Consider the following 15,428-nt stretch of genomic DNA (forward strand, 5'->3'; position numbering starts at 1 on the left):
AAGCCAGGTTGACCCCACAATACTTTCATACAGCGGCTTTCACGTCAGGAGGGTGGCTCAAAGCGCTAACACCTGCCTTAAATTATCAGTTTAAAGCACAGAATTTGGCAAATTCCTAAACGTAGTTTTGGTTTTCAAGTCGGGTTTCCGTCGGTTTCTTTCAAGGGACCAAAGAAAAAACAGCTTCACAGTCAAGACTGCCACTGTTATCGTTGTTGGGGTTGCACCTGATAGCAGAAGTGTAGTAGCAATTTCTTTTCCAAACACAAGTTTCATTTCACCGCACCCACCTGAGATTGCCTTTGTTAGTTGCATATTTGATGTGATTACAGATGTAGTTAAACATCCCGTGAGCTGTGCTACAGTCCCGAGCATCGAAGACCTGTGAAACATTACAGAAACCAAACTCTCAGGGATTACAGAGAACACGGAAGCAGGTCACCCGAGCACAAGATCCTTCAGAGAAACGTAACCTACAGGTGTCCACAAAATCCTCTTGCCCCTTGCCCACAGCTTCAGGGAACGTCTAGATTCATTGGGAATTACTTGCCTGTAGTTTTGACCACTGGATCCTCCCCACACAGCGGGCAGCATTTCTCCAGGCATGTTTAGCCCCGTATATCAGCTCCGTGTCTTTAAGCTGGTAATTGCCGGTGACCTCGATCTCTTTGGTCACCTCCTCCATCCTCTCAATGTGGGCCTTGGATCCATACCTAGAGTAAGCCCATCCATACCAAAGCAAAAGATCAGCCGAGTTGTTCAGTGCTGCCAATTTCCCTTCCCTCTTTCTCCACTGGAAGCGCCGACATCACCCGGCTATTTATTGTTCCACTGTGACCTTTCTCCTTCCTACCTCTGTGACCTTGCTAATTCCATACCGACCCGTCCGCTCAGCGGGCTCCAGCCTGCTCCGTATCCCCCGCCCAGCCCAGCCCAGCCCACGCCATCCGGCCCCACCATCAGCAGTCGAGCCTTCAACCTGTCCGTCCCCACCCTTTGGAAATTCATCCCACAGCCTCTTCGCCTCGCGCCCCCACCCCCCACTTAACGACTGGAACAGGGTTACCGGGAAGGAAGGGTGGTTGAGGCCAGGACTCGCTTAAGTAACGGCTCGATGCTGTAATGAGAGGGAGGGGGGGTGGGTGGGGGATTACTGTAAGGCTGGAGTGTTCTGGAGGGGTGAGATCAGATGGGCCCCAAGGGAACCTCTCTTGTGATCGTGCAAAGGTGGTTTTAGTGCTCCGCCACTGTCAAGCGCTCTGGGACGCTACCCTGCCTGAGGGCCTCTATATTAATGCACGACGGTGCTGTTTAACCCTCGCCTTTTGAAGGACGTGTAGTACTGGTTGATGAAGTCGGTCGCGAGTGGGAGCAGCTCTTCCTTCGAGCGGGCTTCATCCGCCTTGCGCACGGTTTGCGACGGCATCATGATGGAGCCCATGCAGATCTGCTCGGTACAGACAGCTGGCTGCAAATCACACAGAGAGAGAGAGAGAGAGAGAGAGATTAAAAAAAAATTAACTTTTTTCGTGTCTTTTCTTTCTCTCCCAGCATCTGTTTTCTGTCTTGCCAATTTTTTCTCTCCCTTCCCTTCCTCTCTCTCAGGACATTCTTATCCCCTTCCCTCCCACAGCGGGAGAGTTCCATGGAACCATCGAACCGCGTGAGATTAAGCACAGGAGGCAGTTCAGCCCATTGTGTTTGTGTTGGCGCTGCTGAAATAACAGCGCTGTTCATCGACAGCTCTTGGAAGGGCAGATCAGTCACTGGGGTCACAGGGACTCTTCCCACTCAGCTCGTGTTAACCTTGCGAGCCAAAGCCCTAAACGGATAGGGTGGGTCCTAGTTGGACAAGCAGCGGGAAAGCTTGCCAGACAGCGCTATCAATGACAAGCAGCTGCGCGGCTTTAGCTGGTTAGACTCCAGCAGTTACCCCAACGCGCGCTCAGGAATCCCCAAGCCTTGCCTCTTTGCCAACCCGTGCCTAATACTTCCCGGAATTAAGTGAGCAGGACGCATATCTCCAGAGAGAGAGAGAGAGGGTGTGCATTCCCTTCCGATAAATATTTCTGAAATTCCCACGTGTAGGTGGGATGTCTGAAATTCTCAGTTTGCCTTGGAGACTCTTCGGCAACGGTGATGGGTTTCCGCACAGGTCGGACACCCGTGGCTGATGCTCTGTCCACTGAAAACCGATTGTTCGATCTGAACCTTTACCTGTCCTGATTCCTGGTGCAACGTATCGTGCAGGACCGTCCCCATTTCCCAGTTCTTTATCTTGGTAAAACGAGGGCATTTGGATGGGCTTCCGTTAAGTGACGTCTTGCCAGGTGACATTGCCCCAGGCGAGACGGCCTGAAATAAGTTGAAACCCATTTTTAATAATAATAACAATCCTCGCATTTGATACAGCGCCTTATCAAGTCATCGAGACGTCTTCTCAAAGCGCTTCACGGAATATACTGTAAAGTGGAGTGACTGTATTTTGTGGGCGAAACGCGGCAGCCGATTGATTGCGCACAGCAATGTCCCACAACGCTCACCTGGGGTAATAATCCCTTAAAAAAATAATAATGTGGTCACTCAATCCACCACTGGTCAACTCACTTTACAATAGAGCCTTTCACGTCGAGAGGATAGTGCAAAGCGCTTCGCAGGATACAGCGTGAAGCCAAGTGTCTGCGTACTGGTGGGCGAACCCAGGCAGGAACACTTGCGCGCAGCGACGTCCCCACAAACGAATGAAATGTGAAGGGAGTTGTTAAAGGTGATTTGTACCTGTTCTGAACAAGGGTTTGGAAGGGCCTTTGGCACATTCTCGTCTCTCCATGCATCGTGAGACACTCTGTCGTGGTTAGATTGGAGGGGAAGGCAATCATTGTCCAGTTCATTCCTGTGGACGAAGAGTACTTTTACACGTCGTTTAGCAAGTTCACGTTAACAAGTTAGTTGCAATGAGTTGTTGGCTAAGGTCGCGCCTTCAGCCACTAACTTACCCCCCGAAACTTGCTCTCGATGGCAAGCAATGTGGCTTAGCTGGTCAGACTCCAGCAACAACAAATTACATTTGTCCAGCGCCTTTCACGTTGGGAGGACATCCCTAGGTGCTGAAACCCCAATGCACACTCTGGGGTCCCCAAGCAGGGCACAGGAAGTGAGGTCTGTGCGACCTGACGACTTGGAAGTCAAGCGGGAAACTGGGCGGCACGTGGGAACTGCGTTATAAGAGAAACCAGCGTTGTAAGGGGATAATTATAACAGGGTTCTGATGTGGAAGACTTGCTGAAAGCACGAATCTCCCAGAGGCTGGCTGACCCTCCGTGCGGTATATTACAGCTGACCTTTCCTCCCTACCATCCCTCCCAATCCCCCAGCCCCCAATGTGTTGCCAATTTGCCTCCAAAACGTGTGGAAGACAAGCCATGGAACTCTAGCAGGCACCCACCTGTCCACCTGAACCTCAACGTCGCGGGTCTCCGGCTTGACGTCAGTCACCCCATCCTGCCCACCATCACCATCACCATCACCACCACCACCACCACCGCCGTACTTCAGCAGGTTCATGACAGGCTCGATCTCTTGGAGGATGTCGTTGGTGGCCTTGGCTGCCCCGTTGAGCACAGAGTTGAGTGAATCTCCCTGGCTTCCGCTCGAAGAGCCAGCATTGGCCGGGGGTAACTCCGTCCTATCGGCCTGCACTGAGGGACTGGCATGTGTCAAGATCTCGGTGGAGGAGGGATTCGGTTTGGCTGAGGGGGCCAGAGGTTTGGTCACGCGAATTGTCCTGGGTGTCCCATCGCTGGCGAAGGTGGTCTCCAGATGAGTGGTGAAGCCTTCAGGGCCTCTGAGTATCAACACCACGAAGGTCTCCAGGGATATATCCCTGAGGATCTCCAGGGCCTTCTCGTACGTCACGTCCACCAGAGGTCTGGCGTTGGCGGCCAGGACAATGTCCCCGACTTGCACCAAACCGCTCTCCTCTGCCGGCCCACCGCGAATGAGGTCCGAGATGATGACTGGGGGCTTGCACACGCGCTGTTTCACCAGAAACCCCAGGCCGCCCACTCTGCGCTTGAGCAGCCGAACCGATATGACGTTGGGGTGCAATTGCTTGACCTGGAACTCGTTCGTTTCCATGGCTCCGTTTTACGTCACCGGGGCGTTCGGATGTGCTTTCGGCCTCTCTACTGCTTCTACGAGCGGTCGGAGATTTTGTCCAACATAACGAGCGCGGGAAACCCACAGCGCGCTCGGAAGTCGGTCTCACTTACTGGGAAGGAGAAATCCAACACGGCGTTAGTCAAACCACCTCAAAGCAATAATAATAATAATAATTCATAATATTAATATAAACACCGCGCCTTTCATTCGGGAAGACGAATCAAAGTGCTTCGCAGGACGCCCTGCCAATCTCTCCGATCTGCTCACACCGGACTCCACTACTCACTACCTTCGCTCAGGCGGCTCACGCCATCCCCAAGCTCCCTCGTCACCTCCGCTTTCAGCCATTACGCCCCGGATCTCTGCAACTCCCTGACTCAATCCTTCCATCTTGCCCCCTCTCTGCCCATCTTCACGTCACACCCAAAGACTTTCCTCTTCGACCGTACCTACGGGCACCTCGCCTCTCTTTCTAGTTCAGCGTCAACCCATGCCACTGTTAAGTGCTCCGAAACGCTGCCAGCGTGAAGGGCAATATATAAATGCAAGTTGTTGTAGTGACTGTGCAAATATGTAGGCGAAAGTTTTATTTCAGCGCAATTAATATATTATTATAATATATATTTATGATCTCTGAAACTCCCTGCCTTCAATCCCTCCATTTTGCCCCCTCTTTGCCCATCTTCAAGTCACATCTGAAGACTTTCCTCTTCGACCGTATATAAACGATAAGAATAATCCTTGCGTTTGATATAGCGCTTTTCACGTCTTCTGGACGTCTCAAAGCGCTTCACAGGATATACCGTTAAGTGAATTGACTGTATATTTGTGGGTGAAGAGCGGCAGCCAATTGCGCACAGCAGCGTCCCACAGACAGTTGTGGATTGAGTGACCAAATTACAATTTTTTTTTACGGATTAATTTCCCCGATCAACTAAAAAGCAGGTTCCTACTTACCGCTAAGTAAACAGAGACGTGTGGAGTAAGGAAAATTGCCCAACATTTCACCCTGCTGGGAATCGAGCCCAGGTCTCTCGCTTGCGAGGTGAGTGCTCTCACCACTGAGCTACAGGACTCCACATATTTAATATGTTAAATATACTCACATACATTTTGCCCACAAAATATACAGTCAATTCACTGTACAATATGTTCTGTGAAGCGCTTTGAGGCGTCTCAATGAAGTGATAGGGCGCTGTATCCAATGCAAGGATTATCAGTGTATGATTTTATCGTAATTTACTCTTTTCTCCGCGTACAGTTCATTGTCAATTGATTTTATCCAAACACATTTTCCTCGATATCACCTTATGCTAGAACTAATTTGCTGTTCTGTTCTCATGCTGTAATTCCTTCTGTGGGACTCTTGTGTGTTTTACATTGTAATTGGGCAATATATAAACAGCAGCACTAATCATACCAAACATTGGCAAGGGTTATTGTATTTCCCAGAGGAAATATGGTTTGCGAGATTGTTTTACACTGACTAATAGTTTCGCCCACAAAATGCACAGTCAATCCACTTTACGCCGTACTCCGTGAAGTGCTTCGAGACGTCTCGACAACGTTGCAAGGTGCTTTATCAAAAGTGAGGCTTATTATAATTATTTCTCGGTCTTTATCCTTGAGCCCTTCTTTTTAAAAACAGACTACCCCAGGCAGAAATCTAAATATTCCTCACAACAACAACTACGTGCATTTATATAGCGTCCTTCACACAGGGTAGCATCTCGGAGTGCTAACAAAGACTATTTGCGAGCCCACTGTGCAGCTGAAGCCCTTTCCAATATCCTCTCATGATCAACAGCCCTTGCAACACGTGTACGTAACTCACCTTTTTACACAATCATTTGAAAGCGAGGATCGCGTGGGCAGGCAAATTGGTCTCGAATAATCTTTGTTTAGTTGTCAATATATTCGTCGGCAGGTACGAGAGGGATTTTGTTTGTCTGTAATATGTTGCCAGGGTGACGCACACGTACTCAAACTAGCAAAGTCCCAGCGACCTGTCCGCCACAGAGAGATGATACAAATCCGAGTCGTTTTTGGCCGATTCGTGTACAAGTCTGACAATGCCACAACGAACTTGGTTTATGCTCTCTCTCTCTCTCTCTCTCTCTTTCCCTCGTTCTCTCCACATTCGCTGCCCCCTTTTTAATGTAACCAGGGCAGTTCCTAACAGCGCACTCGCTCTACTACCCGAACAGATACCGAGAAAGAGCACCTTTCTGTCTTTTTTTTGTGGGGACGCCGCTGGGCGCAATTGGCTGCCGCGTTTCGCCCGCAACGTACCCGGTCAATTCACTTCGCAGTAAATTCTGTGAAGCACTTGGAGACTTCTCACCGACGCGATGAGGTGCTGAGTCAAGTTAATTATGATTGCTGAACACATTTTTTTTTAAAACTATGATTTGGTCATTTCTCTGAACCATTTAGATTATATTTCTACCCCAACTAATGCCACTTCAGCAGATTTACTTTTCACCAACTAACCCATAAACTTTATAAACAGGTAAAAGTGCCGTATATAAACTTCCTCCCAAAGGTAGAGCACCACTTCCATTGATGCAACATCATCAAGGGGTGGGAGAGTCAATGGTGAAAGTTATTTAGACACATAATAATAATAATAATAATAATAATAATAATAATAATAATAATAATCCTTCTATTTGATACAGCGCCTTATCACGTCTTCGAGACGTCTCAAAGCGCTTCACAGAATACACTGTGAAGTGAATTGACTGTATATTTTGTGGGTGAAAATGTACGTTTCTTCGCCAAGAAACCCCAGAGCTATTGCTGTTACGTTTTAATCTAACGCGCAGCTGTAATGAAAGCAGCGTGTTCAGAAACCTTTTGGGAACTGAATCTAAAACTTTAATCAATGCCCCGTTTCGTTGTGAAATCAGTAGTTTTATAAATCATTGCACCGGTTGGGCCGAACAGTCTTTTGCCACAGTGGGGCGCCATAGAGGTTAATCAATCTCAAGGCGATAAGGGGTCCAAACTGCTCTCGCTTAAAGTGTCTTAAGTTTTAACAGCTCGTAATAAATAAACTGTATGTCTCTTTAACTCGGTCAAAGAGCCAGGTCTCTTTGTGGGGTGATGGGCGGGGGGGGGATAGAGCATAAACAGAAGAGGGGTAGGTATGCAGTTAATCGAACTTATAATAACATTAAAACTATCCGTACTTTAAGCCTTATAACAATTCACATTATAAGTATACGTGCATATGTGTATATAATATATATACACACACACTTCACATAATAATAATAATAATCCTTGCCGTTTGATATAGCGCCTTATCACGTTGTTCAGACGTCTCAAAGCGCTTCACAGAACATATCGTAAAGTGTACTTGGTGGGCGAAGCGTGGAAGCCAATTGCACACAGCAGTGTACCACAAACAGTCGTGGATTGAGTGACCAATTATTGCCCCCAGAAAGCGACCCGCCAATCGACTAACATCGAGTTTCTTACTTACTGCAAGGTAAACAGAGGCGTGTGTGTGCGTGTGTGTGTGTGTAGTAAGGAAACCTGCCTAAGGTTTCACCCTGCCCGGGAATTGAACCCGGTCCTCTGACTTCTAGGCGAGCCTGCTAGCCATTATGTTATGGGACTCAATTAAATCCTAGAGTTAAGCAAACAGTTTATTGCTGAGACCCCAGGAGCTTGTCCCGGTCTGTTCACCCAGCGCTAAAGGGCAACTCCATTACCCAATCTAGTTCCCATGGTCCCAAACTACAACAATCCACTCGCCAACAGAAAGTGTAACGCACAGCGTTAGCCTCATCTAACGCTGAGAAGTTGGCTGCGAAAACTCAAGAACTTCCACACCAGAACGGCTTGGGTTTACCTTACGAGGTTCGCTTAAAAGTAGCGACACATCTATGAAAAACATGGGAAATATTCGCAAATCAATCTCTAAGCCGGGAGTTGTTGCAGTTATTAGAGAATATATATATTATAATTCAGGCTCTAGATGAACGCTAATTTCTTGTTGCAATATGCTATAGTGATGTACAACAGCAACTTCGTTTATACAGTAAATAATAATAATACTTGCATTTGATATATCGCCTTATCGCGTCTTTGAGACGTCTCAAAACGCTTCACGGGATACACTGTAAAGGTAGAATTGACTGTGCATTGTGCGGGCAAAAAAGCGGCAGCCAATTGCACACAGCAACGTCCCGCAAACAGTTGTGGATTGAGTGACCAAATAATTTTTTATTTCTTTTTGTACTGAGTACAGTCCAGTCGAGTCCCCGCCAGCACACAGCAAGAATTCCCCTCCAGCAACAAAATGGTTAATTCGTTTCAGCTGCCCGGACAAGTATGGGTCTGTGCGTTTTATAGGTAAGGTATCAACACTCACTGCGGTTTGATTTGGGGTTAAATGAGCATATGGTGACTATTTAAAGCACGAGTACCTTCCAATTGTAAGGAGTCAGCGAGAGAAGCTTGCAACCATTGATATTTTTTTTACTGTGTTTAGGCAGTGGGTACCTACACACACAGCCAGGCAGAAAGAGAGACAGACGCGTACGTAGAGGGAGAGACAGAGAAAAACACACACACACACATACACAGAGGAGAGACAGAGAAAAACACACACACACACATACACAGAGGAGAGACAGAGAAAAACACACACACAAAACCACGACTGTCTGCGGGACTGGACGCTGCTGTGTGCAATTGGCTGCCGTGTTTCACCCACAAAAAATACAGTCAATTCACTTTACGGCATATTCTGTGAAGCGCTTTGAGACGTCTCGAAGACGTGATAAGGCGCTGTATCAAATGCGAGGATTATTATTACTATTAAACACAGATACACACATACTACAGAGGGGGAGACACAGAGAGAGACGTGCACACACACACACAAACACAGATACACACATATATAGGAGAGTCAGGGAAACATACAAATAGAGGGAGAAACAGAGAGAGAGAGAGAGAGAGAGAGACACATACAGACACACATAAACAGAGGGAGAGACATACACACGCACATAAATAAATAGACACACATCCACAGGGAGAGACAGAAAGACACGCATAAACAGAGAAAAAATCACTTGGACAAAGAGTGAGAGACAGAGAGAGAGAGAGAGAGGGAGTGAGACTTGCACACAAAGACACAGAGTGAGAGAAACACAGGTATATAGCAAGAGAAAGAGAGACATAAACTGACAGAGAGACGGAGAGACACACACATACATAGACAGAGAGAGACACACACAAAGACACAGACAGAGAGAGAGACACACACATACACAGAGACAGAGAGAGAGAGAGATACACACACACAGAGAGAGATACACATAATCACAGAGAGACAGAGACACACACACAGACACAGAGAGACACGCACATCAGAGAGTGACACAGACAGAGAGACAGACACACACACACACACACACCCACACACACAGAAACACAGTCAAACACACACACAGACGCACAGGGTAAATTTTATCTGTGTGAGAATCAGAGCGATTCTCTGCGGTCGAGAGAAAAGGAAGAAATCTCGACATCTCTGGGCATCCGCCACTCACTCACACTCACACACACACACACACACACACACACACACCCGACCCCCCCACACACACTCGCACACACTCACTCACACACTCAAACACGCACACACAACCCCCAGACACACACACACTCATTCCTTACCACAGATTCAACTCCAAAAAACCTTATTAGAGAATGACACAGATGGAACAGCCGTGTGGATTGGACAATGTTTTTTTTTGAAGACCTATTTTAACCTATTTTACCCCCCAAAAAATACATAGCTAAAGACCCATCTGCAGGTTCAGTGGTTAAAGATTACAATTCAAACTTGTATAGAATAGATTTTCCACTTTATAGAGAAATTTGCTCTTCTCTCCCTCCCCTTAAATGACTGTGGGTTTCTCCCACAAAATATACAGTCAATTCACTTTACAGTATATTCTGCGAAGCTTTGAGGCGTCTTTAAGACGTGATAAGACTCTAAATCCAACGCAAGTATTATTATTAGTAGTATTATTATGTAAAGGACCCTCGACAAAGATTTACCGTTAACACCTTCAGCTTTTTGGTAACTTATTCCTGCTTTTTGCTTATCAGTTGGGATGTCGGACACACAAGAATTAACCCCCTTTTCTCTCTCCTTGAAAGTAGGAGAAGCAAATCAACTCCCCCTCCTATAAAATGCTAAATAATATAATTTTTTTTTTAAAAATTGGATGGTTTATACCCCACACATCCCCACAACGCCCATCAAAAAAGATTTATTTCTACTGGTATTACACCGTTCAGCTTGTGAAAAAAATCCCTTTCCCCCCCCCACCCCCAAAAAAATAACAGTAACGCGGTTTTATTTATATTCCGCTAGATTGCGCTTTGCGATGTGCGTTCGTTAGAATTTTCGTCTCTCCCTTGAACGCCCGCGCACACAACGTTGCTGAGATTCAACCGCAAAGATTCAACACGTCTTCGACTTAACACACAAGATTTTAGCCCAACTTTACAGCCACCAAAACTACCCAAGTCCCAACCAACTTAACCAATGAACTCTGCAACTCAACAAACCAAGGAGGTGAGACTCAATGAGGGTCCAGTTTACCTCTGGGTATATTCCAGCCTTGATCGCTCTCAAAAAAAAACATCCCAAACTGGGTGTAAAAACCCAATTCCCACTTAAAGTGAACCCACGTTGTAAGAGTTAAGACACACTCCTTACCTGATTCCCACGCTTATTGCTCCACCAAGAGATCTGTCAGAGGCGCCTTGTCTCCTTCAGTTGCCTTTATTATTATTATTATTATTTTTGTGTGTGTGGAGAGGTCACATAGATTTTTTTTCTCCCCTTCTTGTTCCCCACTTGGATTTTAAAGGGCTGGAAAATTAACAGTGATAACAGATTCCTATTACCCTGATCCACTCACTCTCTGTTGTCATTCACAAAGCTCTCTCTCTCTCTATCTCTCTCTATCTCTCTGTCTTCCACACTCACACTCTCTCCCTCTCTGTTCTGAGAGAGAGAGCTGGGTGGAGAAGCAATATAACTAAGAGACACTTGAATCTTCTGACGAGGGGTTGTGAATGCAACAAGCAATGGTTAGTTAATGCGTCTCTTCCTCCCTCCCTCCCTTCCTCCCTCCTTCTCTCTCTCTCCCTCTTCCATCCCTCCTGTCATCACTAAACGAATTCAAGGGAGGCTACTTTTTTTTCACACACACACACACAAGGCTGATATAAATATAATAATAATAATAATAATAATAATATTATTATTATTATTATAAATATATATAGATAGATAGATATACAGTATATGGAAACCCATTTGATATGGATCATTGCAAATTCAACAACTGCTATAAATATAATGATTAATCGATATTGAATCTTCGACGACTATTGATTGTTGCCACATTTAAATGGCAGTGTTGCATTTTTCTGTGCAATACAATCTTTAGCACCTTTTTTTAATATGAAAAATACCCCCATGTATACATATAATATATATATTTATTGTCATACGTGACCTAACACTGGACCATGCAATTCCCTGTTGATTCCAACCTATTTTTTTTGTTGCAGAGGAAAAGAAAAAGAAGATCCCCTGTAATTCTACTTTTCCTTTTTTTTAAAAAATAAATCCAAAGTCAATACAGTTCTTGCAACTTGCTTTTTGACCCGTGAGAAATAAATCCTAAATTTACTTACTGGTTCCTAAGCATTTTCTCTCTCTCTCTCTCTCTCTCTGGAAGAAAAGAATGATATTAAGAGCCTTCTGCTAAAAATATAACTGCTTGTTTTTTTTTTGGTGGTGGGGAAGAGGAGGAGGAAGAGTTAAAAAATGAGATTATTTTTACAAAAATATATATATTTTTCAGAAGCTTATTAATAACGCGCCATACGTTACAATATTACGAATGGATGCAATCTTTTTTTTGAGTGAAATTGACATTTGGTCAATTTCGGTCAATTGACTTTTGTTTGTCCAATATCTGGTTCGAAATTGATCGGAGATTGTCGATTTCATTCATGTTTTAGCAAAAAAATTGTATTTATTGCAAATGGACCTAACCTCACATCCTTACCCCTTCTTGGAGTAACAAAGCGACTTGAATTCAGCAAAGTATGAAACCCCCCTCCCCCCCAAAAAAAAAGTCTTAACACAAAAACAAAATGAGGTGTCCAAATGTCTTTGCTCTCTTCATAGTGGCTTTCCCTTAATCTCTAAATAACTTGCAAACCAACCTTTTAATGAATGGGTCTCAAAACGATCCATCCGTTGTCTGGAGAGTTTTTTTTAAAAGGTATTTATAATCTTAATGACATATAAGTACATATTTTTTTCGCTTTATTTTTAAATTGAGATCGCCAGAGTTAACTTTTAAAGACAATTATTTTGCTGGGGGTTGTGTGTGTTTGGGGAATGGAAGTCACTTTGGAAGCAAAAAGGACATTTATTTTGTTTGTTCCCTTTTCTGGTTCCAGTTTGACATCACCCCCACCCCCCACCCCACTGTGACACAGCTTTTTTTTTATGATAGAAAAAGATTAGACATTAAGTAAAGGCAAGAAGGCAAACAAATGAAATAACTTGCAAATAAAGGCGTGTTTGCAATGCATTCCATTTGTGTTAATCGTCCATCGTTCAGGCTCCACCGGCTCCCCATCCCCCAGAGGATAGAGTTCAAAACCCTCGTCCTTGCCTTCAAGGCCCTCCACGGTCTTGCTCCTTTCTACCTCTACAACCTGCTGACCCCATATCAACCTGTCCGCTCCCTCCGCTCATCAGGTTGCGGCCGGCTCCACATCCGCTGCCCTACTCGCCCAACCATCGGCGGTCAGGCCTTCAGCCTTTTTGCCCCCACTCTTTGAAGCTCCATCCCACATTCCCTTCGCCTCTCTGCCTCCCGCGGCTCCTTCAAGGCAAGTCTCAAAACCCTCCTCTTCGATCGCGCCTTCGGCCACCCTCCCACCCTCCCTGCCCTCCACCCTCCCGATCCCGACCCCCAGCTCGGGTCCAAATCCCTGACTGTCCAGCGCCTTGGGACGTCCTCCCAACGTGAAAGGCGCTATGCAAATGTAATATTGTATTGTATCCCTGGAACGAATCCATAAATGTCACATAAACACACACACACACACACACGCACGGATACACACATACACTAAACATTAACATCTGGTTCAAATACCGTTTACATTTCTGAGTCATTCTGTGTTGGCCATTAACATTAGCTATAATACCATTATTCGCCCACAAATATACAGTCAATTCACTTTACAGTCTATTCTGTGAAGCGCTTTGAGACGTCGAGAAGACGTGAAAAGCGCTAAATCAAATGCAAGGATTATTATTATTGTTATTATAATATAAGAGCTATGGGACACTACACTGCATGAAGGGCGTTATATAAATGCAGTTTGTTGATGTTGTATAATATTATTTTTGATAGCATTATGAAAATAGTTGATATTATTATGACTGATCATTGTCAATTTTTAGGTCCCTATCTGCTCCTCATTAAACTCATTAAGTTTGTTTAATAAGATGTACTATTGTGGATAAGTAAAATACTCTACCACAAAGTGTGATAGCCTCCCACTTAACATTGCACTGAAGACCCATTAGTAATAATAATACTATTCCTTGCATTTGATACAGCGCCTTATCATGTCATCGAGATGTCTCAAAGTGCTTCACAGTTTATACCATAAAGTGAATTGACTGTGTATTTTGCGGGCGGATTGTGGCAGCCAATTTCGCACAGCGGCGTCCCACAAACAGTCGTGGAATGGGTGCTGTATAAATGCAAGTTGTTGTTGCTGTTGCCCAAATTATTATTATTTGATTTATTTTTGAGGAATCTGCCAATCGACTAACAACCGGGTTCTTTCTTACTGCTCGGCGCATGGAGTAAGAAAACTTGCTTAAGGTTTCGCCCTACTCGGGAATCGAATCCGGGCCCTCTCGCTTGCGAGGCGAGTGCTGTAAACAATTCACTAATGGTAATTTTTTGTTTTGATTGTTTGGAGATAACGCATATTTTGCTAGTGTGAGTCCTGCTGGACATGAATAAGGCGTAACCTAACATAGTCAACAAACTAAACTAAACTAAACATGTCCATCCAAGTTCCCGGAAACAGTGGTTTCCTTCTGTCTCTATCCTCAATACTTAATAACCTGGGCTATTACAGGTTAATAGCTTTGAGCAGATGGTGCCTTTCATGGAATCAGCCATCCACCAAACTGGTTTCAAAGGAAGTATAGTCTTGGTTAAGGCTCGCCTCCTTCATAGTGCTGGTGGGGGTGGGCGTAGTGTTGCATTGTTGGAGGTGCCATCCTTCAGGTGAGACATTAAACCAAGCTCCCTGTGTGTCCCTCCTGTTCAGGGGGACGTTAAAGGTCCTGGTGTCCCAGATTAAAATTGGATAGTCACTCGCTAGCTGTTTGTGGGACGTTGCTGTGCGTAATTGGGCTGCTGTGTGCCCCTGCAAATACACAGTCACTCCATTTCATAGTAACTCCTGTGAAGCACTTTGAGACATCTTTCCGACGTGATAGGGCGCCGTACCAAATGCAAAGATTATTGCTTATTGTTAAGACAAATAAGACGCTTTTTCACCCATAGCTTCCTTGAGGATCTCCTTGAGGAGATGGTAGATAGAAGTCAGGGTAGATAGAGTGAGAAAGAAGAAGAACAACAACACATTACATTTACACGGAGCCTTTCACGTCAGGAGGACGTCCCAAGGCGTTGGACAGTTCAGGGATCCACACTCGAGCTGGTGGTTGGGATCAGGAGGTGTGGGGGGGCGGGGAGGGGAGGGGTAGGAGGGTGATTGAAGGTGCGGTTGAAGAGGATGGTCTTGAGACGAGCCTTGAAGGAGGCAGGAACAATGAAGAGCTGTGGTCGGGGAGGCAGGTCAGTGTAAAGTGGAAGAAGATGGAAGCGAGGAACAGATCACAGCTTTCCCTTTTACACAACATATTTTTTTTCTCTGGAAACACGAGGCAGCTGTTGGATAGGGTTTGCCATGATGCCTCTTTACCACCTCCCAATGGTACCATCTGCTAACGGCAGACGGGCAATATGTTCGAGGAGATTCCCCAAATTGCCATTGAACATCGAAACACAAATGTGCCCGATGGCAAAGTTTTGTTTCGGTAACCGGCACGGAAGGGAACTTCTGCTCCTCCAGATAAAACCGAATGAAAATGCTACCAAAATGTT

At 45.3% G+C, this 15,428-nt stretch overlaps 1 protein-coding gene and 1 long non-coding RNA gene across 2 annotated transcripts in view; one reads left to right on the forward strand and one right to left on the reverse strand.

Moving 5' to 3' along the window:
* nos1 (nitric oxide synthase 1 (neuronal)) overlaps positions 1-11,193 on the reverse strand; it is a 28,262-nt gene extending 17,069 nt beyond the window's left edge. Inside the window, exons 1-7 of the mRNA XM_042337253.1 lie at positions 10,916-11,193; positions 3,446-4,270; positions 2,779-2,893; positions 2,218-2,355; positions 1,323-1,468; positions 551-713; positions 291-382 (exon numbers count right to left, since the gene is read on the reverse strand). Of these exons, the coding sequence (XP_042193187.1) occupies positions 291-382; positions 551-713; positions 1,323-1,468; positions 2,218-2,355; positions 2,779-2,893; positions 3,446-4,137 (1,346 nt within the window). The 5' untranslated portion in view covers positions 4,138-4,270; positions 10,916-11,193. The remainder of the gene's footprint in view (positions 1-290; positions 383-550; positions 714-1,322; positions 1,469-2,217; positions 2,356-2,778; positions 2,894-3,445; positions 4,271-10,915) is intronic.
* On the forward strand, positions 7,969-11,804 carry LOC103184385. The gene is made up of 3 exons (XR_006085252.1): positions 7,969-8,031; positions 8,423-8,526; positions 11,779-11,804. It is a non-coding gene; the product is annotated as an uncharacterized LOC103184385 (long non-coding RNA).
* The last annotated feature ends 3,624 nt before the right edge of the window (positions 11,805-15,428 follow it).

The sequence above is a fragment of the Callorhinchus milii genome, unplaced genomic scaffold (genome assembly GCF_018977255.1).
Source record: "Callorhinchus milii isolate IMCB2004 unplaced genomic scaffold, IMCB_Cmil_1.0 Scaffold8, whole genome shotgun sequence".
Classification (NCBI taxonomy): domain Eukaryota; kingdom Metazoa; phylum Chordata; class Chondrichthyes; order Chimaeriformes; family Callorhinchidae; genus Callorhinchus; species Callorhinchus milii.